Source organism: Leopardus geoffroyi, chromosome E1, assembly GCF_018350155.1.
Source record: "Leopardus geoffroyi isolate Oge1 chromosome E1, O.geoffroyi_Oge1_pat1.0, whole genome shotgun sequence".
Classification (NCBI taxonomy): Eukaryota; Metazoa; Chordata; class Mammalia; order Carnivora; family Felidae; genus Leopardus; species Leopardus geoffroyi.
Genome location: NC_059330.1, coordinates 39,185,965 through 39,210,630, shown reverse-complemented (window position 1 = coordinate 39,210,630; position 24,666 = coordinate 39,185,965). Strand labels below are relative to the sequence as shown.

Here is a 24,666-nt window from a genome sequence, read left to right as displayed (position 1 = left end):
AGAGACAGAAAATGCAAAATACCCATAAGAAAACAACCAAAAAATATTTATCAAAGGAATTCATCCACATATGCAAATGTACTCCAAACAACTGGAGGAAGCCTTGCAGAAAGGGTCTAAGAAGATTCCCTGAACAAGGGGAATTTTGAATTGGTTTTGGAGGAGAGGACTTGGAGAATTGGCAGGGGAGAGGGAGGAAGGTCTTGAAAAGGAGTAGAGGTAATAACTGCTAACATGTTTGGATCATTTATTATTTGCCAAGCAATGCATTAAGCACTGTATACATGTGTTATATCCCTTATGTGTTGGTACTCTTGTTATCCCCATTTTAGGTGAAGAAATGGAGACACAATGAAACTGAATGACTCGCCAAGGTCATATGCCCAGCCAAGTACTGTAGCCAGGAATCTGACTCCGGTACTTAATGTTGACCCAGGGCAGAAGTAGGGATGGGGCAAGGCACTGAGTAGCTAGTTTGAGCTCCCTGTAAAGATGAGGGAGGCGGGCAGTAATGAGGATGTGGTAGCTGCCCCCTCTCCCCACCAAAGCCCCTGGAACTGACTCCCTACCCCTTCTTGCCTCCCAAGCCCACCCATCCCAGACTTCCTTCAGTGGCCCCCAACACATCCTGTAGGACACCCTGTGATAGGCTCTGGAAAGGAGGAGAGACTGACAAAGAAACAGCCTGTGTCCTAAAGAGAAGCCCCAACCCTACCCCAATCCTCCCCATAACAAGATGATCCCACTAGAGGGCTGGAAAATTGTTCTAAGTGCTTCCATATCTCATTTCTCCCTCTGCACTTTTGATAAAGGATAATGACATGGGAAAACTGAGGCTCACGGAGAATTTTTTGACTCAAGCCTGTGTGACTCAAGTCCTTTTGACTCCACAGTTCTGCTTCTGGGTTTTTGGAACAGAGCCTCACAGAATCAGGATCAAACTAAACTGCAGGGTCCTAGAAAATAGGGCGAGAGCTGCTTATTAAATTCCTGTTGCCTCATCCCCAGCGGGGTCTCATACGGTACTGCAGGCTGGGATGACCTACAAGGCAGAGGCCAAGAAAGGCAGAGGCTGGGCTGCCACCCTTGGGAAGGCATGTCCACTGACCACTACCTCGTGGGGCCTCTGTGCTCCAGGAAGTAGAAAGCAGCATGGCAGTTCTCTGTCAGGGCCAGCCTCTGTTCTGGGGAGGCTGCAGAGAATCAATGGCTGACCCTGGAGCCCAAGGCCTGGTCAGCCCTTTGGATGAGCACAAGTTACTGGATTGGATGGGCTTCCCTACAACTGCTCTGAGACCCTGGTGGTCCTGTGCTCTGGAAGTTGCCTACTGGTATCAACACATGCAGTGAGGAGAGTGGAATGAAACACTTGGAATTACTGGAGGCCAGGAGACCAGTGGACAGGGGCCAGAGCAATGCCAAAGCTCCATTCCTTTGGCTTTTCCAATCACCCTAGCCCTAGCCCATAGGCTACACCTCCATCCTTGACTTCTAGTGACAAACCTCCTCCCCTCCCCGCCCCCCATCACCAGCCTTCCTTGGGGCTTTGCTAGCCCAGCACGTATTAGATATGCTGGGGTGATTTAACAATTTGTTGACCTCTGATTTCTTTTAGAACGGGGGGGGGGGGGGAATTAAACCCACAAATCGTCAAGCCAGCCTAAGGAAGATTCTTGCTTCCTGATTCTGATACTGTTAGTCTACTATTCTAAACATCTTACATTTATCTTGTGTAATCCTCACACAGCTGAGGTAACACGGTTATTCTCCTTTCTCAGCAGAGAAAACAAAAGCACCAAAAAGCTGCCTCCATCCAGACCGCACGACTGGCAAATTGCCCAGCAGGGATAGAATCTCAGGTTAAGAATGATTGGAAGGAAGTGGTTCAGACGACAGAATTAGTAGTCATTCAAATTGTGCAGTTATTCTATTCTGGCATCTTGTAAGGGGAATAAAAAAAAAAAAATACGTTCTTTTGTCATTTTAACATTGTGGATTGACAAGGGCAGAATAAACCCACTCAAACGTTTACACCGAAGAGTTAAAAAAAAAAAACAAAAAAAAAACCAACTTCAGTCTTTGGCTTGGCATTTCCTCCTCAAATGTGAACAGCTTGTCTGCATAGCAGAATTCAGGGAACTTAACGCAGAGGAAAGCAAAAGTAACAAACAAGCAGCAGGGTATCCTACTGGCTTTCTGAGGAAAAAGTTTCTGTCCTCGAATGACCCCTAAACACCGTCCTCGGCTCCGGAAGCGGTAACCACAAACTATTCTTTTGGATTGACCAGCTTGCAGCCCAACGCCGCTCTACTGGGGGACTTGAATGCTGCTCTCCATTTTGCGTGGCCTCTTCACACCCTCTATTCTACCCCAAAACCACCACTGTGGCACTTCGGTTTCTTCGAAAAGAAATTCTTGGGAGGGGAGGTTGAGGCAGACGCCAGAATCTGCCCAGAAGGCGGGCTCTCGGTTTCTTCAGGAAAATGAAGCTAAGACTCCCATTCCTCTCGCTAAAAAGCCTCAGGACGGGAGGTGGTTTTTAGATTTCAGGGATCTGAAAGAAATTAGCAGCTCGCGAGGAACCCTTCTCCTTCCTCCTTTTGCCCCAGCCTGCACCTCAGAAAACCCCGCTGGCCCCCCGAATCTCTTCGGGGTAGTCTGCACCGAGAGAACAAATAGACTCCTCCTCATTCGCCAGATTCCCTGTCCGTCTCTCCGCTCAGACGCCGAATGGTGCCTTTTGAAAACCCTCTAGTCCCGCCTCCCTTGTCTAATTGGCTTGTTCAAACAGGCCCCCGGCCAACTCAGGCGTTCATTGGTGGAAATAAAAAACAAGCTATGATTGGTTTCTCAAGACGGAGCCTGTGAGAGCGAGTCAGGGATTGGTTCATCTGGTTTGGGCGGGCTCCAGGAAGGTTCAAATGCGACTGGGAGAACTTTCCTAACTGACGAGCGTCTGTGGAGAAGCGGCTGGTTCCCTGGTGGCCTCGTGGGTCCCGCCGGTTTAGTCGCTTGCACGACCCCCTTCACGACCGTCACCATGGAGGTGTCACCACTGCAGGTATAGCTCATGAAAGGGGCGGGTCGTGGAGGTTCAGCGCGGCCCGGCATCTCTCTGGCTTCAGGCGAAGGGTTAGGCTCCGGGGCTGTGGTCCGATCGCTGCCGGCTGGGAGCCGGTATTCCGCGTCGACCGGGTCTCCTGGGCTCGGCGGGATCGTGAAGAGGATAACACCACTTTATGGTGCTAGTATTGAAGTATTATCGGCTACTCTGGCTTCTGGGGTGTTGGGTTCTGTTTTACTGTTTCTAGGGTCAGTATTCCACTGGCCTGTATTATAATGGTCCGCGTGTGACTCTAAGCCGCACAGATGCTTTCCTTTCCTTCCCTCCCGTTGAAAATGAGATTGATTGCCCCTGACCCTGGAAGGTGCAGAGCACTGCACGACGTTCCTATTGACGAGACGGCAGGCCCGAGTTGCTTGGAATATGTCCCTTCTGTATTCAAAACGTTAACTTGGCCAAAGGATCGAATCGATGGCCTTCCCAAACTGATGCTGAGCAGAATCTGTTCTGTGCCTGGGACATAGCGGGCACTCAGCAAATATTTGTGAAATGTATGAGAGAAGTGGGTGTATTTTATTGATGACATCTAAAACATTCAATGAAACTATTTTCACGTCACGTGCACTTAATGTATGTTTATTCAATCCGACCCCTGGGAGTTTGCTGCAAATTAACTTAAATTGCTGTGTTTGTACAAAACGATGTCAGCTCTACCAATACCTGGTAAGAGATTGTGATTTGTTACAGTGGGTGAATCATTACGGTGGGTGTTTTGTTTTTGTTTTTAATAAACCTCTGATTAAAAAAACCTTTTCTACAATTTTCTAAAATTGCTAGCCTGTAAATGAAAATATGCTAATCAACAAAACAAAGAAAAATGAAGATGCCAAGAAAAGACTGTCTATTGAAAGGATCTATCAAAAGAAAACCCAACTGGAACATATTTTGCTCCGCCCAGACACCTATATTGGCTCCGTGGAATTAGTGACCCAGGTAAAACCACGTAATGAAATGCAGTTACCAAGTAGTTAAGATGTATACTTTTCCAGGTTAATTTGCTATATTATACTTCAGGTATTTTTAGTGTCACTAGAACCAGCCTGAGCTATCCTATGTATATTGTAGTATTTAATCCAGAAGACTTTACAGTAATCATAATGATAAGACAGAATAAATGTAGGGTAAAAGTAACTATATTTCTTTGCCTTATTTCTAGCAAATGTGGGTTTACGATGAAGATATTGGCATTAACTATAGGGAAGTCACCTTTGTCCCTGGGTTGTACAAAATCTTTGATGAGATTCTAGGTAAGTAAATTCTTTCACATAAAGATCAACCGGTCAAATCCTTCATAAGAAGTATCATATCTAGCAAACCATGTAGCTGGCAAAAGTGAGACAGTTTACTGGAGTCTAGCGATTTGAATTCTTTCCTAGAAGCAGCACTATGAATAAATGTTAAATTAATACCTGGGTAATATTACTCCTGTGCTGTTTTAGATTTTTTTTCTTTCTACATCTTAATGTTTTTAAAAATACTTTAATTTCTTACAAATATGTATTTTCTTCCAGTCAATGCTGCAGACAACAAACAAAGGGACCCAAAAATGTCTTGTATTAGAGTCACAATTGACCCGTAAGTCTCTTGCATGGTCTTTTGTTTTGTTATAGCCCATTGTTACTGTTAGTTGCATTTGCTTTGCCTTATACTAACATTGGCATCCCCCGCCCCCCCCTTACTTGCAAAAGTACAGAAAAGCAGAATGTTACAATGAACAATCTGTGATAACTACCACCCAGATCCAACAGTTATCAATACTTTGCTATATTTGCTTCATCTGTATTTTTTCTAAGTCATTTCAAAATAAATTACAGACATTATGATACTTCATCCCTAAGTATTTCAGTAAGCATCTCCAATAAATGCTCTGTCTAAGCAATCTAGAATCTAGAGCTTTTTCTTCTCGTGATGCTATTCAAGTAGGAAACCAGCAGGTGGTGATAGAGAATAATTGGATCTAATATTTCTGGTTATAAATGCTGGGTGTCGCTTTATGGATACACGGGTGCATGTTTCACCTTTTTATTAGCCTGCTCAGTTATGGCATAAACTATATTTTAGGTTCATAAACTATATTTTAGGTTTAGTTAATGATGTATTTGACTGTTCCGAAGGACTTGATATCATAGTCTTTAAAAAAATGAGCTAGTTTTAGTCTTTTGTAGATAATATTAAGCACTACTCGGAATAAGATCCATAGTGTGTGGCTGGTTATACCTAAAATTGTACTATCTTCTGAGAAGTAACATAAAGTAGCTAAGAGAGAAATAAGTCCGAATAAATTTTTACCATTTTATTGGCCAGCAGGGAAGTTTACAATTGCTAATGTTTTTCCCTTTCATATTTGTTTTGCAATGTGCTTTGTTGGGTGGGAAAGCTAAGCGAGCTAGGGACAGTACAGATGATCCTCTTCAAAACAGTATAATAGGGGTGCCTGGGTGAGTCGGTTAAGCGACAGACTCTTGATTTTGGCTCAGGTCATGATCTCACAGTGGTAAGATCGAGCTCTGGAGCCCTGGAGCCCAGCGTTGGGATATTCTCTCTCTCTCCCTCTCTCTGCCTGTCTCCCGCTTATGCGTGCTCTCTCTCTCTCTCTCTCTCTCTCTCTCAAAATAAAAAAATAAATAATTTTTAAAAAGCAAGCACTATAATAATATTGTTCCTGAATTTTGTCCTTTCCATTGGGCATAAATCATTTCCCTTTGCTTATCCTAACATTTTAAAATTTCATATTTTTTTAGCATTATCGCTGTCTGCCCAGGTGTTGGAAAAGGATTCATTCTTTTTTCCTCTTGGCTCCTATTACAGGAGTGTCAGGAACTAAGCATGATGGGAAAGGTAGTTCATGCTGAATTTCAGAAGATATATACATGAAGAAGAGTCAATGAAATTGAGACTTGTCAATTTATATATTTTAGAAATAATGATACTTAAATGTGAAAATATTAAGCACTAGTTTATATCTGTTTTACAATAAAAGTTTCTTCTTTTCTTAGGGAAAACAATTTAATTAGTATATGGAATAATGGGAAAGGTATTCCTGTTGTTGAACACAAAGTTGAGAAGATGTATGTCCCAGCTCTCATCTTTGGACAGCTCCTAACTTCTAGTAACTATGATGATGATGAAAAGAAAGTAACAGGTAGAGTATTGAGGAAAATAAAGAACATATTGGTTGCTGAAAAAACACATCTTTTAAATGACTGTGGCATAAAAGTTAGAAATATTGGAATAAATCTCTATAATTGATTAACACTGACAGTGATAGCAAAGTATTTTACATTTATTTTCTCAGGCGGTCGAAATGGCTATGGGGCCAAATTGTGTAACATATTCAGTACCAAGTTTACTGTGGAAACAGCCAGTAGAGAATACAAGAAAATGTTCAAACAGGCAAGTAAAGAAGTATTTTGTGCCTCCATTATAAATTGTACTTCAGTGGGGTGCCTGGGTGGCTCAGTTGGTTAAGTATCTGACTTAGGCTCAAGTCATGATCTTCTGGTTCATGAGTTTGAGCCTGGCATCGGGCTCCGTGCTAACAGCACAGAGCCTGCTTAGTATCCTCTCTCTCTGCCCCTCCCCTGCTCATTCTATCTCTTTCTCTCTCAAAAATAAATAAATAAACATTTAAAATAAATGAATAATACTTTAGCAATGTATAACAGCATTAATGGTTGGTTTAACTTAACAAAATTTATAAGCTATTAAATCATGGAAAATTATTCATGAACATATATTAGGTTATTTTTTAGGACTTATAAATTTGTGTTTAGTTCTAGTTCGTTGTGAAAAGACTTGAATTTTTTCTCTTTCCTATTTTTTACTTGACAGACGTGGATGGATAACATGGGAAGGGCTGGTGAGATGGAACTCAAGCCCTTCAATGGGGAAGATTATACATGTATTACCTTCCAACCTGATTTGTCCAAGTTTAAAATGCAAAGCCTAGACAAAGATATCGTTGCACTAATGGTCAGAAGAGCGTATGATATTGCTGGATCCACTAAAGATGTCAAAGTGTTTCTCAATGGAAATAAGCTGCCAGTAAGTATTTTCTGGGGTGTTAAGGACAATGACAGACTTTATATGGTCATCATCAGAGGCAACACTGATTTTTTTTTTTCTCAATATATATACATTTTTTTTTCTCTAATCGCTTCTTGGATATACTCCTGAAAAGAAAACAGTATGCCACATCTTTTTACCTAGCTCTTTTAAACTCACTAAAGGAAATGTCATTCTCAAACGGTCTCCTAAATAAATCCTTTTGTGCCCTTTAAGACCATTCTCTTATGCCCATTAGTGAACATTATTTCACTGGTTTTGAAAAATCCTCATGGTCTATCATTGAATACTTTTTACAACTTTTTTCTAATACCGTAACTTTTAATTCCTGTGCAGGTAAAAGGATTCCGTAGCTATGTAGATATGTATTTGAAGGATAAGGTAGATGAAACTGGCAATCCGTTGAAAATTATCCATGAACAAGTAAACCCCAGGTGGGAAGTATGCTTAACAATGAGTGAAAAAGGCTTTCAGCAAATTAGCTTTGTCAACAGCATTGCTACTTCCAAGGTAATTTTATTTTTGCATTAATCATGATTTATCTTTACACAGAAGTGTTACTCTTTTATATAAAATGAATTTGAATATTTGGCTACCTTGGCATAAAGAGAGCTAAATTAAATTGTTTTCAATATTTGGTCATTATTATAATTTTGAGGATCCTAAGCTTTACAATTTGGTATTTTTCCCCATTAGGGTGGCAGACATGTTGATTATATAGCTGATCAGATTGTGACTAAACTTGTTGAGGTTGTTAAAAAGAAGAACAAGGGTGGTGTTGCAGTAAAAGCACATCAGGTATGGTATTTTAGCCTATTTTTTTTTTTTTTCTTCTTCAAGACAAGGAAGAAGAGAAGGGCTATAAATAAAACCTAAGTTTTAGTGATGTAATGTCAACTTTTCCCGCAGGTGAAAAATCACATGTGGATTTTTGTGAATGCCTTAATTGAAAACCCAACCTTTGATTCTCAGACAAAAGAGAACATGACTTTACAAGTCAAGAGCTTTGGATCAACCTGCCATTTAAGTGAAAAATTCATCAAAGCTGTGAGTACTTAGACGGATATAAGAAATAGAAGCACCTTGCTTTATTGTCCATTGCCCTTCCCAGCCCTGCAAAAACGAAGATTCCTCCCACAGGTCTTCTGCCTCTGAAAAGGAAATAAAAAATAGCTTTCACCTCACTGGTCTTACTACAGCCTTAGTTACCATCCATATGCTTAAATTTCCCCATTACATACCACCATTTCGTTTAGATCACTTCTGAATTCAGCCCATTTAACTGCTTACCAAACATTGAATGCCTAAAGTTGCCTCTCAGTTGACACATACAAAATTGACTCCGTTTTCTTTATACTCACTCACCTCTATACAAAGAGCTTCCCCAAAAACAAAACTATTTCCTGTTTTAGTAAAAGTCTCCAACTAAACACTAGGTTGCATAAACAAAGGTGGGAGCCTTCTCTTTACCCCCCTGCCTTGTCTCTAATCCAACCAGTAAAGTATCCATCTTTTGGGTACCTCAATAGCTTCTCACTATCATCTCTTTTCTGTATTACTATAATAGATTTTTGATGTTTATAACATTTCAGTCCTTTTTTTGTAGTGCTCTTGAGTAATCAAATAAAAACAGTTCAAATTCTTTAATGTGGCCTATAAGACCCTGACATCTCCAACCTCACCTCAGTGCAACTTTTTCCTATGTTACCTAAGCTTCATCCTACTGGCTTCAAATTACTCAGAAGTGTTAGTACTCTTCCTTCCTTACAGCTTTTTCACATGGTAATCCTGCCTGGAATGCTCTTACTTAGCTAACTACTTTAGATCTTCAATGTCATTTCCTTAGGAAAGCCTTTACTTTCTACCCTTCTCCCCAACTAAGTTGGTTCCATTACAACAGTGGACATACATTATTAGATATAGCACACTTTTCACTTATCCATAACACTCATCACTCTTATAATTTCTCATTTTATTTCCATCTTCCTTGTTGTATCTTAAAGTCCATGAGGACAAGGACCATGACCAATTTGTTTTAACCGCTAGATCTCCAACATGGATCTCAGTGCCTAGCACAATGTTAAGTGTGTAGTCAGTATATATTTATGGAATGAATGAGCCCAAAGGAACCAGTTCCCTCAGTTATGATAACCTAAGACAGGAAGAGCTGTCATCCTCTGTCTGGAAATTATTTTTTTGCCTCTTTTTAAATGTTGAATTATTTTTATTTTTATTTTTATTTTTATTTTTATTTTTATTTTTATTTTTATAGGAGCTCATTTGTATTCTAGAGTTCTGACAGAACTCTTCTTCCCTAACATGAATCTTCTCATTTTCAGGCAATTGGTTGTGGTATTGTAGAAAGCATACTAAACTGGGTGAAGTTTAAGGCCCAAGTCCAGTTAAACAAGAAGTGTTCAGCTGTAAAACATAACAGGATCAAGGGAATTCCCAAACTCGATGATGCCAATGATGCAGGTACACAACTAATAATGTTTCCAAACTTCAAAACTTTTGGTTCAGTTATTTGTTTTACTCATTAACAGCATTCCCTTTGACATGTAATATTCAATGGAATATTTTTACTTGGTTAAAAATCAACCAATTTGGGACGCCTGACTGGCTCAGTCAGAAGAGCATGCGACTTTTGATCTCAGGGTCATAAGTTTGAGCCCCACACTGGGTGGAGATTTACTTATTAAATAAATAAATTAACTAACTAACTTTATAAAAAGGCATCACTTTAAAAAAAAATCAGCCAATTCCCTGTTATTGAACATTTAGATCATTTCTAATTTTTGGCTATTACAGTAATGTTGAGATGACTATTAAGAGTATAAAATAAGAATATCTATATAGTGATCTATTACCTAATGTAGAGGAGGAAAAAGTTTTCCTCAGCTCCCTTAAGTCCCTGGCTGGGTCTGAAAATTAAACTGATAAAGACAGGTTAATAGATGAAAAGCATACAAATTTATTTAATATAAATTGTACTGGACACAGGAACTTTGGGTCTTCATAGGAAAATGAAGACCCAAAGAAATGGTTAAACCTGAGGGGTTTTTTTACATTAGGTTTGAGGAAGAGTGAAAAGATATGATAAGGGCAAAGAGTTTGAACTAAGTATAGTAAATGGGGAGGAAGCTCCGTGAGGCCTGTTCGTTCAGATTCTTTTCAGTGTCACTCTGGGAGATAAGAATGTTCCCTTCGTCTCTGGTATATGGAGGGCACCTCTCACATGAGGATTTCATGATCTGTTTCAATTCAGCTTAAAATATTCAATATGCCACGTGCCCTATTTTGGGGTATTATGTTCTGAACCCCATCACTAACATTTTTTAACATAATATATCAAATGAATGTTCTATAATAGTATAAATATCATGCGAAATGGGTCTAAGAGGGATGCCTGACTGACTCACTCAGTGGAGTGTGTGACTCTTGGTCTCAGGGTTGTGAGTTCAGGCCCCATGTTGGGTGTGGAGATTACTTTAAAATCTTTTTTAAAAAGAAAAAGAAATTAGTCTAAGAAACTAGGACTTTTTTTTTACTATGAACTTTAGTTCTAATATATATCTACTTATTAGTGTTTTATCATAAAACTATTAATAGCACATCTGAGTTAGTATATTTGAGGTTCAACTAAATGTGCCAAGAATTTAATTTGTGTATTTTTATTTTAGGGGGTCGAAACTCCAATGAGTGTACACTTATCCTGACTGAGGGAGACTCAGCTAAAACTTTGGCTGTTTCAGGCCTTGGTGTGGTTGGGAGAGACAAATATGGGGTTTTCCCGCTTAGAGGAAAAATACTCAATGTTCGAGAAGCTTCTCATAAACAGGTAGAACCATCTTTAGAATCTAAATCCAGTTTTATAATGCAGGATTTTATGCTCATATTTCATTCCTTCACTGGCATTTTGAAATATATTTCAGATAGTTTATTATTATTTTAAGAAATTGGGTACATTGTAGCATATCTTAACAGATCTTTCTGACTTTACCTAATGTATAGGCTAATAACTGAAAATACTGAAGCTCAAGAAAACCCAGACAATATATAGTGTCCTATTTCTTTGTTCTTTTCAAATTTATAAACAAAACATTACCTTTTTTTGGTATATGTCTATTTCAGATCATGGAAAATGCTGAAATTAACAATATCATCAAGATTGTGGGTCTTCAGTACAAGAAAAACTATGAAGATGAAGATTCATTGAAGACTCTTCGTTATGGGAAGATAATGATTATGACAGATCAGGTCAGAATTGCTTTCAAATATTTTAGATTGTTAACACTAAATTAAACATGTCTTACGGTTATTGCTTTCCTCCTATGTAAGGAAATTACTTAACTTGGAGCTATAATCATCACATATATATATTACATACTAAGTGAGCAGATTTTCTTTTTTTTAATCCCCATAGAAAAATTTTTGAGAAATTACCAGTAGGTCGATCATTTGTTTTTGGTCTCAAAATAATTCTTTTGTGTTTTGGCTTTCCAAATATTTCTAGGACCAAGATGGTTCCCATATCAAAGGCTTGCTGATTAATTTTATCCATCACAACTGGCCCTCTCTTCTGCGACACCGCTTTCTGGAAGAATTTATCACTCCTATTGTAAAGGTATATTAACTTCTAAATTACTATAATGGATATTTTAAGGCTCTAGTCAACCCTTTATACGCTTATAAGCCCAGTGGTGGACAGTATACAGGGGACCTAGGAGTATACAAAACCATAGCAATATCTTCTTTACCACAGGTGTCTAAAAACAAGCAAGAAATGGCATTCTATAGCCTTCCTGAATTTGAAGAATGGAAGAGTTCTACACCAAATCATAAAAAATGGAAAGTCAAGTACTACAAAGGTTTGTAAGAAAACCCGTATAGAACTTCTTATTTTGTTATATACCGTTGTACAAGATTATATGGGGTAACTTGGTATTCTTGGCTGTATAGGTTTGGGCACGAGCACATCAAAAGAGGCTAAGGAATACTTTGCAGATATGAAAAGACATCGTATTCAATTCAAATATTCCGGTCCTGAAGATGATGCCGCCATCAGCCTGGTCAGTTTGAGTTCTGTTTCATACATACATTCTGGTTTTGTAAATCACTACTTTAGCTAGTCAATTGAAACATAAATTTTTATATAATAGAATATTTTATAGACTATGGAATGTTTTTGGTAAGCATATCTTAGAGAAAGGGACCATATGTTTGCTTAGTTTGTATACAAGAGATATTTTAGAACCTATTCGTATCAGTTTTTTCTAATTTGTAGGCCTTTAGCAAGAAACAGATAGATGATCGAAAGGAATGGTTAACTCATTTCATGGAGGACAGAAGGCAACGGAAGTTACTTGGCCTTCCTGAGGTAAAAAAAAAATCTTACATATCCTACAAAATGATGACTAGTTATTTCAGTAAAAAATTTAATAATGGATAACTATATAAATGTGATTGTTTAGACTACTACATAAATGTTTGGGGCCTGAAAGAAATTGCAAAAGCAATGCACTTTTTCCTAATTGTGTAGCAATTACATTGGCTTTATCTTTAAAACCTGTAAAATATGTCTGCATAATTCTGTATCTTTGAGAGACTTAAGAATTATCATAGAAATAATATGCTGACAATAGCCAAATTATGGAAAGAGCCTACTGATGAATGGATAAAGAAATTGTGGTTTATATACACAATGGAGTACTACGTGGCAATGAGAAAGAATGAAATATGGCCCTTTGTAGCAACGTGGATGGAACTGGAGAGTGTTATGCTAAGTGAAATAAGCCTTACAGAGAAAGACAGATACCATATGTTTTCACTCTTAATGTGGATCCTGAGAAACTTAACAGAAACCCATGGGGGAGGGGAAGAAGAAAAAAAAAAGGTTAGAGTGGGAGAGAGCCAAAGCATAAGAGACTTTTAAAAACTGAGAACAAACTGAGGGTTGATGGGGGGTTGGGAGGGAGGGGAGGGTGGGTGATGGGTATTGAGGAGGGCACCTTTTGGGATGAGCACTGGGTGTTGTATGGAAACCAATTTGACAATAAATTTCATATATTGAAAAAAAAAATAATATGCTAAAAGATTTTTTTGGTGTTAAATATTGTTAAGACCAGTGATCTTTTTTTTTTTTTAATCTTTTTTATTTTAAACTAGATCATTTAATACTCTCTTTGGTCCCTCAGGATTACTTGTATGGGCAAACTACCACATATCTGACATACAATGACTTCATAAACAAGGAACTTATCCTGTTCTCAAATTCTGATAACGAGAGATCTATTCCATCTATGGTAGATGGTGAGTTCCAATTCGTTAGCCTGTTTCTATCATACACAGAGATCAATGTCCAGAAATGGCTAAACTGAGGATACTAATATTTGCACTTCTTTCATTTTGAAGGTTTGAAACCAGGTCAAAGAAAGGTTTTGTTTACCTGTTTCAAACGGAATGACAAGCGAGAGGTGAAGGTTGCTCAGTTAGCTGGGTCAGTGGCTGAGATGTCCTCTTATCATCATGGTGAGGTAAACACACAATCCATAATGTTTCCAGAAAGCATTATAACAGTAATACCTGTAATATCATTTTCCAAACACTTAATGAGAGTGCTTAGTGATATGAACACTGGTTCATCCACAGTAGAGGACAATTTGCTGAAATCTGTCAAATTATGAATGTGTTTACCCTTGGACCTAACAAATCTATTTCTAAAAATAATATCCTGATAGGTTACTCATAAATCTGCAAGGATCAATATTCAAAGATATTTAGTGATGTTTAATATAACTGATTCTAAAATTTAGACATCGAGGGGCGCCTGGGTGGCTCGGTCGGTTAAGCGTCCGACTTTGGCTCAGGTCATGATCTCACGGTCTGTGAGTTCGAGCCCCGCGTCGGGCTCTGTGCTGACAGCTCAGAGCCTGGAGCCTGTTTCAGATTCTGTGTCTCCCTCTCTCTGACCCTCCCCTGTTCATGCTCTGTCTCTCTCTGTCTCAAAAATAAATAAACGTTAAAAAAAATTTTTTTTTTTTTTAAATTTAGACATCGAAAATGGCTATTAATTGGCAAATTGTTTTAGATTGTGACACATCTATGCCTGGGGTCAATGATATAACTGAAGTAAATCTGTGTGTACTAACGCTGAGAATATCCAGCCCATTGTCTGTGCAGAGAAAAAGCCAAAACAATACCTTAAGCAAAATGTCTACAAGGGTGTCCTCCCAGTTGTTAACTTTGGTTATCCCTGTCAATTGAAAAGGACAACTGTTCAATTTTTTATATGTCTGAATTGTTTGACTTTACACAAACATATTCCTTTTTATAGATTTTGTGATTAAATTCCATTTTTGCATTCACCATATGTATACATATTTTTAATGTTATTAGTTTTTGAGAGAGCAAGCAGGTGAGCGGCGGGGTGGTAGGGGAAAGCCATGGAAAGAGGATCCGAAGCTCTCTCTACACTGACAGCAGCCAGCCTAATGCAGGGCTGGAACTCAGAAGCCATGAGATCATGACCTTTCCTGAAGTTGGACACTCAACCCAGGCACCCATGCATTCAATGTTTTATTTATTCTTGAGAGAGAAACAGAGGCAGAGCATGAGTGGGGGAGGGGCAGACAGAAAGGGAGGCACAGAATCCGAAAGCAGCCTCCAGGCTCTGAGCTGTCAGCACAGAGCATGATGCGGGGCTCAAACTAACGAGCCGCAAGACCATAACCTGAGCTGAAGTCAGATGCTTAACCAACTGAGCTACCCACGTGCCACAGTTTCTAGTACTTTAAAATGTAATGATTGTCTTGCTTGTCACTTTCAATCAAAATGTTCACACAACAAACATTTGTTGAATGCTTACCATGCACCAGGTATATATTTAAAAATCAAATATGTTCTTCAAAGTATAATCACAATTTAACCAGAGGGCCAACACGCATTCATGCAACTATAGAATAAAGTGATGCATGCTAGAATAGAAATGAGCAAAGTGTTGTAACACAAAGGTGGAAATATTTCATTCTGCTGAGGGTGAAGAGAAGAGCTATGCCTTCAAGGTTAAGTAGGACTTGATAAAAACTATTAGAAGGCAAGAGCCCTCAACTTGGAGCCGGAAGTCTTAGGTTTAGGTACGTCTGCCATGTATTTATCTGGGAAGAATCAATAAACATCTATGCCTCATAAAACCGTACACAATTATAGTGAGGTTTAGTTATAATGATATTTTTATTATTAAGAGCCTACAGATCAGATTAATGAATCTTTTTCCACCTCCAGATGTCACTAATGATGACCATTATCAATTTGGCTCAGAATTTTGTGGGTAGCAATAATCTGAATCTCTTGCAACCCATTGGTCAGTTTGGTACCAGGCTGCATGGTGGTAAGGATTCTGCTAGTCCTCGATACATCTTCACAATGCTCAGGTGGGTATGCTTTCAATTTCTAGTGAATTGCCATTTCTAATTTTGAAATAATTAGTTGGCCAAAAATATATAAATTCCGTTAATCAGAAAATGTGCTTTTGATGTAAATGCTTAGAGTATTAATTTTTTTTAACTAACTCATTAAAGTTTATGCTACTCTTTATGATCAGTAGAAAGTCTAAATTCTATTTCAGTTTGACAGCCATGCCTTTGAATTTCTTAGTTGTTTCCTTGCCAAACTAAATGTTTTTACTTCCGTCTCTTATGTTTTCTTCTCTTTCATCCTATTGAGCAGTGGTTCTCAACCAGGATAGGTTTTTGCACTGCCACCCCATCTCCCAGAAGACATAGTAGTGTCTGGAGACATTTTTGATTGTCATGACTAGGGCAGCTGTGCCATCTAGAAGGCAGTGGCCAGAGATACACCCTATGATGCATAGGACAGTCCCCCACAGCAAAAAATAATCTGACCCATAATGTCAATGCTCAGGTTGAGAAACCGTGCTGTGGACTTGGGGTCAGAGTAAAGAGTTTAATTCCTCTGAAATACCACAGCTGAAATCTTACTTCCTTTCTAAGTCTATGGAAAGTACACTATGAATGGTCGATTTTCAGCTGTCACCTTATTTAACCTTTCAGCAGCATTGGATACTTAATCACTTCATCCTCCTTGAAACTCTTCTTTATTTGGACTCTAAGACACTAGACTGTTGGCTTTCCTCATTCGTCTTCTTGGCTGGGTCTTTCTCATCTTCCCAGGCTCTAACTTCTGGCCTGCCTCCAAAGCTCCTTCATTAGCTCTCTTTCCACTAGCTACACTCAACTTCCTATCCATGGATGATATCCCATCCATCTAGACTCACAGTCCCAACCTGAATCTCATAGAGCTGCCTACCCTCTCAAAATTTACTTCTTGGGTGTCTTATAAGCATCTCAAACCGAAGTCCAAAACAAAATTCTTAGCCTTCCTGTCTCAGCAAATTGGATGCTATTGGTTCTAATTCTCAGACTAAAAACCTTGTAGTCACCTTTTTTCACATTGGTATCCAATTCATCAGCAAATCCTATGGGTTTTGCATTAGAAAAATACTAAGGCATTCTGTTTACCTAAAGTATTTTAATATAGTCTACCATCCTTCTTTCATTCTTTATCCTTCATTCTTCATCCTTATAGTAGCCAGTTGATTTTTTTTAAATAGGCCACTCTGGTTCAGAACCTTCCAACTGCTTCATTTAGAGCAAAATCTAAAGGACCTACCTGATCTATATGCCCACTCCCCATATGGTTTGATTCCATCTCATACTATTGCTGTTCCGAACACACCTGGCCTCTGCCTATACACAAATGTGCCAAGCACACCTTTCAGGGCCTTTAACTTACTGGTCCCTCTGCTTACACTACTCCTTCTCCAGATAACCGCATGATGGCTCATTCTCTTAATTTCTTCTCTGCTCTAATATTATCCTTTCAGAACGTGTGACCGTTCCTTAGCACACTCAATCACTTTTACCTACTTTTTCTTTGTTCTTAGCATTTACCCCACCACCTGACAAAATGTGTGTGCATTGTCTATCTCCCTGTAGTAGACTGTGAGCTCCTTAGAGACTTTATGTCTGCAGTGCCTAGCACATACAAAATGCTCAATAAATACTGTTAAACAATTACTAGTCAGCAATTAAAGCCAAGGTAATATGGAAGGTTTTATGCATAGATATGAGACAATATTTGTCCTTCACAAGTTAAGTATCAAAGCCAGTATTTTTATAAAATAACATTCTTTGATTGTTTTCTTTAGCCCTTTGGCTCGGTTGTTATTTCCACCAAAAGATGATCATACATTAAAGTTTTTATATGATGACAATCAACGTGTTGAACCTGAATGGTACATTCCTATTATACCCATGGTGCTGATAAATGGTGCTGAAGGAATCGGTACTGGGTGGTCCTGCAAAATCCCGAACTTTGATATTCGTGAAGTTGTAAATAATATCAGGCGTCTGATGGATGGAGAAGAACCTTTGCCAATGGTAACTATTCTGTGTGTGTCAGGATCCTTCGTTTTCATCTGGTTTCAATTCATCAGGCTATATGGTTAAAGAGGACACATCAAATTTATTTCATACTTTAATATTCATTAGATTTATTGTTTAATGCTGTGGGGATTTCTGTTTTTAGTGTCACATTTAGAAAACCTGTTCTTCTTTAAAATACCAATTTAGCTTCCGAGTTACAAGAACTTCAGGGGTACGATTGAAGAGCTGGCTCCAAATCAATATGTGATTAGTGGTGAAGTGGCTATTCTTAATTCCACAACCATTGAAATCTCAGAACTTCCCATCAGAACATGGACCCAGGTACGTAACTGTGGGGTTTTTTTCTTTGATTTTTATGATCAAGGAAACACTTTGTACTACAGCTTGTTAAATACTCATAAGCCTGTGTTTTAGACACTTAACAAAAAGATTATTCTATCTTTCTTTAGACATATAAAGAACAGGTTCTAGAACCCATGTTGAATGGCACTGAGAAGACACCACCTCTCATAACCGATTATAGGGAATACCATACAGACACCACTGTGAAGTTTGTTGTGAAGATGACTGAAGAGAAATTGGCAGAGGCAGAGAGAGTGGGACTACACAAAGTCTTCAAACTCCAAACTAGTCTCACATGCAACTCTATGGTATGTCTTATTTTATGAGAGATCCATATGTTTCGATTTGTATTAAAGATCCACCAGTTTTAAAAGGACATCCTAGAATATTTTTATATTTCCGAAGAATAAATTGATTTCTCTAAAACCATTAAAGTTTAGCCAATTTATCTGTTCTTGTCCCTAATCTTGTTTTTCTTTTCTAGGTGCTTTTTGACCATGTAGGATGTTTAAAGAAATATGACACAGTGTTGGATATTCTAAGAGACTTCTTTGAACTCAGGCTTAAATATTATGGATTAAGAAAAGAATGGCTACTAGGAATGCTTGGTGCTGAATCTGCTAAACTGAACAATCAGGCTCGCTTTATCTTAGAGAAAATAGATGGCAAAATAATCATTGGTATGTTTTTGGAATAATAACTGTCTATACAATTATGCCAAACTTTAAACATTTTTAGAGAGAATAATAGTGGGGAGGGAGGGCAAAATCCATTTAGTTCAGCTGGTTACTTATACAAGCATTTATTTTAAATACCTAGGCATTTGTAGTTTGAAAAAGATAGCTTTCTTAGACTATCTTGAGAAATCAATATTTAGTTGACATTTAGACGGAACAGAGAGCTAGAAAAAGTACCTGTGTAAAGAGAAGTTAGGTCTGTCTGATAGGGAAAAAAGAGACTGGAAGGAAGATTATAAATGGCTTATATTACAAGTAAATTGTGTACTGAAGACTGAGTTATGTCTCAGAAAATTTTTTTTTTTTTAAAGACCTTCTAGAAGCGCCTAAGTCAGGGTTTAAGTAACCAGGAAGTAAATAGTTTTGATAAAAGCTGGAGTATAAGGAAGATTAAAAGAAATAGCTCAACCCTGTCCAGGGCTAAGTAGGAAAGCTAGGTAACTAACTTATGGGTTATAGGAGCAAGTCCCAAAACATGGCAACATGAGTTCCTTGTGATCACAGAATAATTTTCTGGTGGTACACAAAAATGTTTAACTTCATAGTTAAATGTTCAATTTCATGAATATTTTTAAAACTAATAACACTAACTGTCAGCTCCCTGATTTCATAAGACTGTTGCTTAAGGCGAGGCTAAAATGAGTAACATTGGACATGACTCAAAGAAAACTAAAAGTAAAGGTTGTATTTAGATGAAATAATGTGACTATCCAGTCTTCTTGAGTATAAAAATGTGGAGGGCCTAAACATGTAATCTGTATCAAATTAATTAATAAAAGATGGCACTCAGAAATTCATTCTGAAATATCAGTAGCTAGTAATTCAATATCCCTCAAAGTGTAATAAATTGGCTGCAGTAGTCCTTGGAAGAGAAAAAGGAAATGGATGCAGCATGGAGAAACCAATGGTTGGGTTGGTGGCACTAAAAACTTGCCCAATGAAATGTTGAAACGTTAATAAGGGAGTATAATTGAGGTAGAGACTTATCAGAAATAAAGGTATGATTGTCTTTTATTCTTTTAAGAGTTATGATTAGGTCAGCAGTCTCATACATGATTTGACTTCCTGCCTTGTGGTAATTTACATCCACAGTGGTTTGGGGAGAAGACTTCTCTCTATACCAGGATATACAAATTTATGTAAGACAAAGACCATTTAATTTTTAGTTTTAATCTTTTGAATTAATATGGTACAACTCATGCTCAAACCCATTATCTATGTTTACTTTTATTTTAATAGAAAATAAGCCAAAGAAGGAATTAATTAAAGTTCTGATTCAGAGGGGTTATGATTCTGATCCTGTGAAGGCTTGGAAAGAAGCCCAGCAAAAGGTAATCTCTTAGTCAGCATTTTTCTATGTTATTAAAGACTGTGTATAATCTGTCTCTGTTTCACATGTCCTGTTAAAGCTACATTTTAATTCCTCCTTTAGGTACCAGATGAAGAAGAAAATGAAGAGAGTGACAATGAAAATGAAGCTGAAAAGGGTGACTCTGTAAAAGATTCTGGACCAACCTTCAACTACCTTCTTGATATGCCTCTTTGGTATCTCACCAAGGAAAAGAAGGATGAACTGTGCAAGCTGAGAAATGAAAAAGTGAGTTATTGGTAGAGGGTACATGCCGCTTAGTTGTTTTAGTAGTGAAAGTAAAAACTGCTTCATGAAAATTATGTGCTATTTATTTATGCCCATAAATTAACTCTTAATTTTCTGACTATCTTATGAAGGAACAAGAGCTAGAAACATTAAAGAGAAAGAGTCCATCAGATTTGTGGAAAGAAGACCTAGCTGCTTTTATTGAAGAGCTGGAGGTGTGTCATTTATAATGTCTGCATTAGAGTTTTTATTTTATTTTTTTTAATTATTTTTAAGGTTATTTATTTATTTTTGAGAGAGCGAGAGCGAGCATGGGAGAGGGGTAGAAAGAGGCAGGGAGAGAGAGAATCCCAAACAGGCTTTGCACTGTCAGCACAGAGCTCGATGTGGGGCTCAAACTCACAAACTGCGAGATCTTGACCTGAGCCGAATCAAGAGTCAGACGCTTAACAGATTGAGCCACCCAGGTGCCCCAAGAGTTATTATTAATGAAATAGTACATTCCAGCAGTATACCTCTTTGTCAAGAAATTTCACAATTGGCAAATAGAAAGGATATAAGAGGCATAAGGAAACATTCCAAGATAACACATAAAAGAACGGATTGTTAGGATAAAGTAAATGATACTGGGAAGCATACTACCTAGAAGGTTTTGGACAAAGAGAGCAAAGGGCAAGAGCTGATTTCTGACTTATTGAGACTGAGAAGATAAAGAATTTAAATGTGTAAGAAGACCAACCCAGCCCCCCAAGTCAACCTAAAAGGACAAAGATATATACCTTCAGGACTAGCTAATCAGTTTCAGAAGATACTTTGTTACCTAAATCTCACTAATTTGCTTTGTTTTCCAATATCATTTTAAGATAAGAAAAGCATTTCATAAACTAAGTTATAATGCTTACCGTGCAGTTTTATATTATTACACTTAGGTATAGATGTACAAGTAGAGTTCCACCCTTTCTCACTTCTTATTTAAGTTTACAAATATGTATATATGTACCTATGTATTTTATCCCTAACCCAGTTTCCCCTTTTTATCTTCAGCAGTTTAAATGGTGGAACCAAGAGTAGAACCCAATCTTCTGTCTCCACACTTGTCAAAGTGGGCCTTAGTTATATATTCACTATTATTGGTGATATACTTAGTTGTACAGTTTATCACAAATTTACCTTAAGATGTGGGGTGCCTGGCTGGCTCAGTCAGAAGAACATGTGACTCTTGATCTTGAGGTCCTGAGTTCAAGCCCCACACTGGATTTAGAGATTGCATACATACATAAATTTTTTAAAAATTTTTATATTAAGATGTACAGATTGAAATCAGTTTGACTGTTGCCTTTTATTCTATTCCTATAACTAGCCTAGATTTTGTATTGTCTTTGTTGGCTTATAAACTTGCTTTCTTTTACCCCTTTGTAGGCTGTTGAAACAAAGGAAAAACAAGAAGAACAAATAGGTCTCCCTGGGAAAGGGGGGAAAGCAAAGGGGAAAAAAATACAGATGGCTGAAGTTTTGCCTTCTCCATGTGGGAAAAGAGTCATCCCCCGAGTGACCATAGAGATGAAAGCAGAGGCAGAAAAGAAAATTAAAAAGAAAATTAAGGTAATACTCTTGAAAAGTTATACACTAAAATACTTGAAACATATTTCAACTTAAAATTGAATAAATGATATTATAAAATTTCTAAGCCCATAGTTTATAAGTTATCCTATATTTAAACAAAACTTGTCTTTCCTGTGAACCTAATTTTTTTTTTTTTTTTTTTTTGGTGTTTAAGTATCTTGAAAAAGTCATGCCCATACCTTTATATATAGCTCTTAAACAAAACTTAAAGAAAAAAAATCACTCTTTGACTAGATATATATTTGTATATTTGACCTTACATTATTCCAAATAATAAGTTGACAGAACTTGACCATCTTTGTCTTGCTCTCTTTTATTAGAGTGAAAACACTGAAGGGAGCCCTCAAGAGGATGGTATGGAACTAGAAGGTCTGAAACAAAGGTTGGAGAAGAAACAGAAAAGAGAACCAGGTATTAAAACATTTTAAGTAAAATGTATAGAGTTGAGATTAAATTTTGTCTGTTACCTAGTATATTCCACATACATGTTCAGTACTAACATGATGGAGGACTATGTCTGAAGTTTACTTGAACCTCCCTAACACTGTCCTTGGATTTGATTTATTTTAGAAGAGATCATTTTGAAATAATTCGTTAATTTGGCAACTTGAATTCCTTAGTTGGGAATCTAAAGAAAACACACTCAGTTTATTAGATTTCACTTTCTAGCCAGTTAAAAGGCCCTGATATATATTATATAAAGGTTCTTGAGAACAGTGAGCACATCTTAGTCATGTTTGTATTACCCCTATAGTTGAATACCATATAACCACATCTGGGATATAAGTAGCACCCAGCAAATTAAATTTAAGAATTTTACTACACAGGGACGCCTGGGTGGCTCAGTTGGTTAAGCGTCCAGCTTAGGCTCAGGTCATGTCACAGTTTGTGGGTTCGAGCCCCGCATTGGGCCCTGTGCTGACAGCGCAGACCCTGTGTCTTCCACTCGCCCCCCACCCCTCTCTCTGCCCCTTCCCAGCTTGTGCGCGCTCTCAATCTCTCTCTCTCTCTCTCTCTCTCTCTCTCTCTCTCTCAAAAATAAATATTTTTTAAAAAAGAATTTTACTAGCCATTTGATTATGCCCTGAGTATCTACTTTTTTTAACTTCTTCATTAAGATATTCACATATCAGGGGCGCCTGGTGGCTCAGTCGGTTAAGTGACCGACTTCAGCTCAGGTCATGATCTCACAGTTTGTGGGTTCGAGCCCCGCGTCAGGCTCTGTGCTGACAGCTTGGAGCCTGGAGCCTGCTTCGGATTCTGTGTCTCCCTCTCTCTCTGTTCCTCCCCCGCTCACACTCTCTCTCTCTCTCAAAAATAAATAAAGATTAAAAAAAAAATTAAGAAAAAAAAATTCACATATCAAATTCATCCATTTAAAGTATACCTTCAATCATTTCAGTATACTCAACAGTTTTAAAACACTTTTTTGTCCCAAAAAGAAACACTTTACCCATTAATGGTCACTCTCTCTGTTTCCTCCCAATTTCCCCTCCCCCTATACAATCATTAATCTACTTTCTGTCTCTAGATTTACTTACTCTGGACATTTCATATGAATGGAATCATATAATATGTGGTCTATTGTGCCTGGCTTTTTTCACTTAGCATACTTTCAAGGGTGGTCCATGTAGTAACATGTATCAATACTTCATTCTTTTTTATTGTCAAATAGTATTTCATAGTATGGATATACATTTTATTTGTTCATTGGTTGATAGGTATCTGGCTTGTTTTCACTTTTTGGGTATTGTGAGCACTGCTATGAACATTCATATATAAGTATTTATGTGGACTTCATAGGTTTGTTTGTTTTTAAGTAGGCTCCACGCTGGGTGTGGAGCCCAACCCAGGGGTTTGTACTCACGACTCTGACATCAAGAGCTGAGCTGAGATCAGGAGTCAGGTGCTTAACTGACTGAGCCACCCAGGTGCCCCCGTGGACTTAATGTTTTGATTTCTTTTGGATAGATACGTAGGAGTGGAATCGTGTGGGGTGATAGGATTTTTTATGTTTAACATTTTAAAGAACCCTCTGCACTGTTTTTCAGAGCAGCTGCACCATTTTACATTCCTTCCAGCAATGTAGAAGGGTTCCAGTTTCTCCACATCTTCACCAACACTGTTAATTCATTGTCATTCTATTTCATTCTAGCCATGCTAGTGGATATGAAGTAGTTATCTCACTGTGGTTTTGGTTTGCATTTCCCTATTAGCTAATGATTGAGTTGAGTATCTTTTCATGTTGCTTGTTGGCCTTTTATATTTCTTTGGAAAAATACCTATTCAGACCCTTGGCCCATTTTTTAAAAATCTTTTTTCTTAATGTTTATTGAGAGAGAGAGAGAATATGAGCGGGGAAGGGGCAGAGAGAGAGGGAGACCCAGAATCTGAAATAGGCTCCAGGCTCTGAACTGTCAGCACAGAGCCCACCTAGGGGCTCAAACTCCCCGCAAGATCATGACCTGGGCCAAAGTCGGATACCCAACCGACTGAACCACCTAAGTGCCCCTTTATTTTTATTAAAAAAAAAATTTTTTTTTAATGTTTATTTATTTTTGAGAGAGAGCACGAGCAGGGGAGGGGCAGAGAGAGAAAGGGAGACACAGAATCTGAAGCAGGCTCCAGGCTTTGAGCTGTCAGCACAGAGCCCAACGCGGGGCTCGAACTCACGAACTACAAGAACGTGACCTGAGCCCGAAGTCAGTTGCT

The 24,666-nt window shown here is 38.1% G+C and overlaps 1 protein-coding gene across 1 annotated transcript in view; it reads left to right on the top strand.

The window, feature by feature from the left end:
- Positions 1-2,473: 2,473 nt before the first annotated feature.
- The window catches only part of TOP2A (DNA topoisomerase II alpha), a 29,113-nt gene continuing 6,920 nt past the window's right edge, over positions 2,474-24,666 (top strand). The window contains exons 1-29 of the mRNA XM_045488755.1: positions 2,474-3,061; positions 3,902-4,057; positions 4,281-4,371; positions 4,636-4,699; positions 6,121-6,266; positions 6,420-6,517; positions 6,956-7,168; positions 7,526-7,699; positions 7,886-7,987; positions 8,099-8,236; positions 9,529-9,667; positions 10,873-11,030; positions 11,324-11,449; positions 11,706-11,816; positions 11,955-12,060; positions 12,152-12,261; positions 12,477-12,569; positions 13,387-13,501; positions 13,604-13,725; positions 15,473-15,621; positions 17,418-17,649; positions 17,842-17,976; positions 18,105-18,305; positions 18,482-18,677; positions 19,974-20,065; positions 20,167-20,331; positions 20,463-20,546; positions 21,751-21,933; positions 22,275-22,365. Of these exons, the coding sequence (XP_045344711.1) occupies positions 3,041-3,061; positions 3,902-4,057; positions 4,281-4,371; positions 4,636-4,699; positions 6,121-6,266; positions 6,420-6,517; positions 6,956-7,168; positions 7,526-7,699; positions 7,886-7,987; positions 8,099-8,236; positions 9,529-9,667; positions 10,873-11,030; positions 11,324-11,449; positions 11,706-11,816; positions 11,955-12,060; positions 12,152-12,261; positions 12,477-12,569; positions 13,387-13,501; positions 13,604-13,725; positions 15,473-15,621; positions 17,418-17,649; positions 17,842-17,976; positions 18,105-18,305; positions 18,482-18,677; positions 19,974-20,065; positions 20,167-20,331; positions 20,463-20,546; positions 21,751-21,933; positions 22,275-22,365 (3,811 nt within the window). The 5' untranslated portion in view covers positions 2,474-3,040. The remainder of the gene's footprint in view (positions 3,062-3,901; positions 4,058-4,280; positions 4,372-4,635; positions 4,700-6,120; positions 6,267-6,419; positions 6,518-6,955; positions 7,169-7,525; positions 7,700-7,885; positions 7,988-8,098; positions 8,237-9,528; positions 9,668-10,872; positions 11,031-11,323; positions 11,450-11,705; positions 11,817-11,954; positions 12,061-12,151; positions 12,262-12,476; positions 12,570-13,386; positions 13,502-13,603; positions 13,726-15,472; positions 15,622-17,417; positions 17,650-17,841; positions 17,977-18,104; positions 18,306-18,481; positions 18,678-19,973; positions 20,066-20,166; positions 20,332-20,462; positions 20,547-21,750; positions 21,934-22,274; positions 22,366-24,666) is intronic.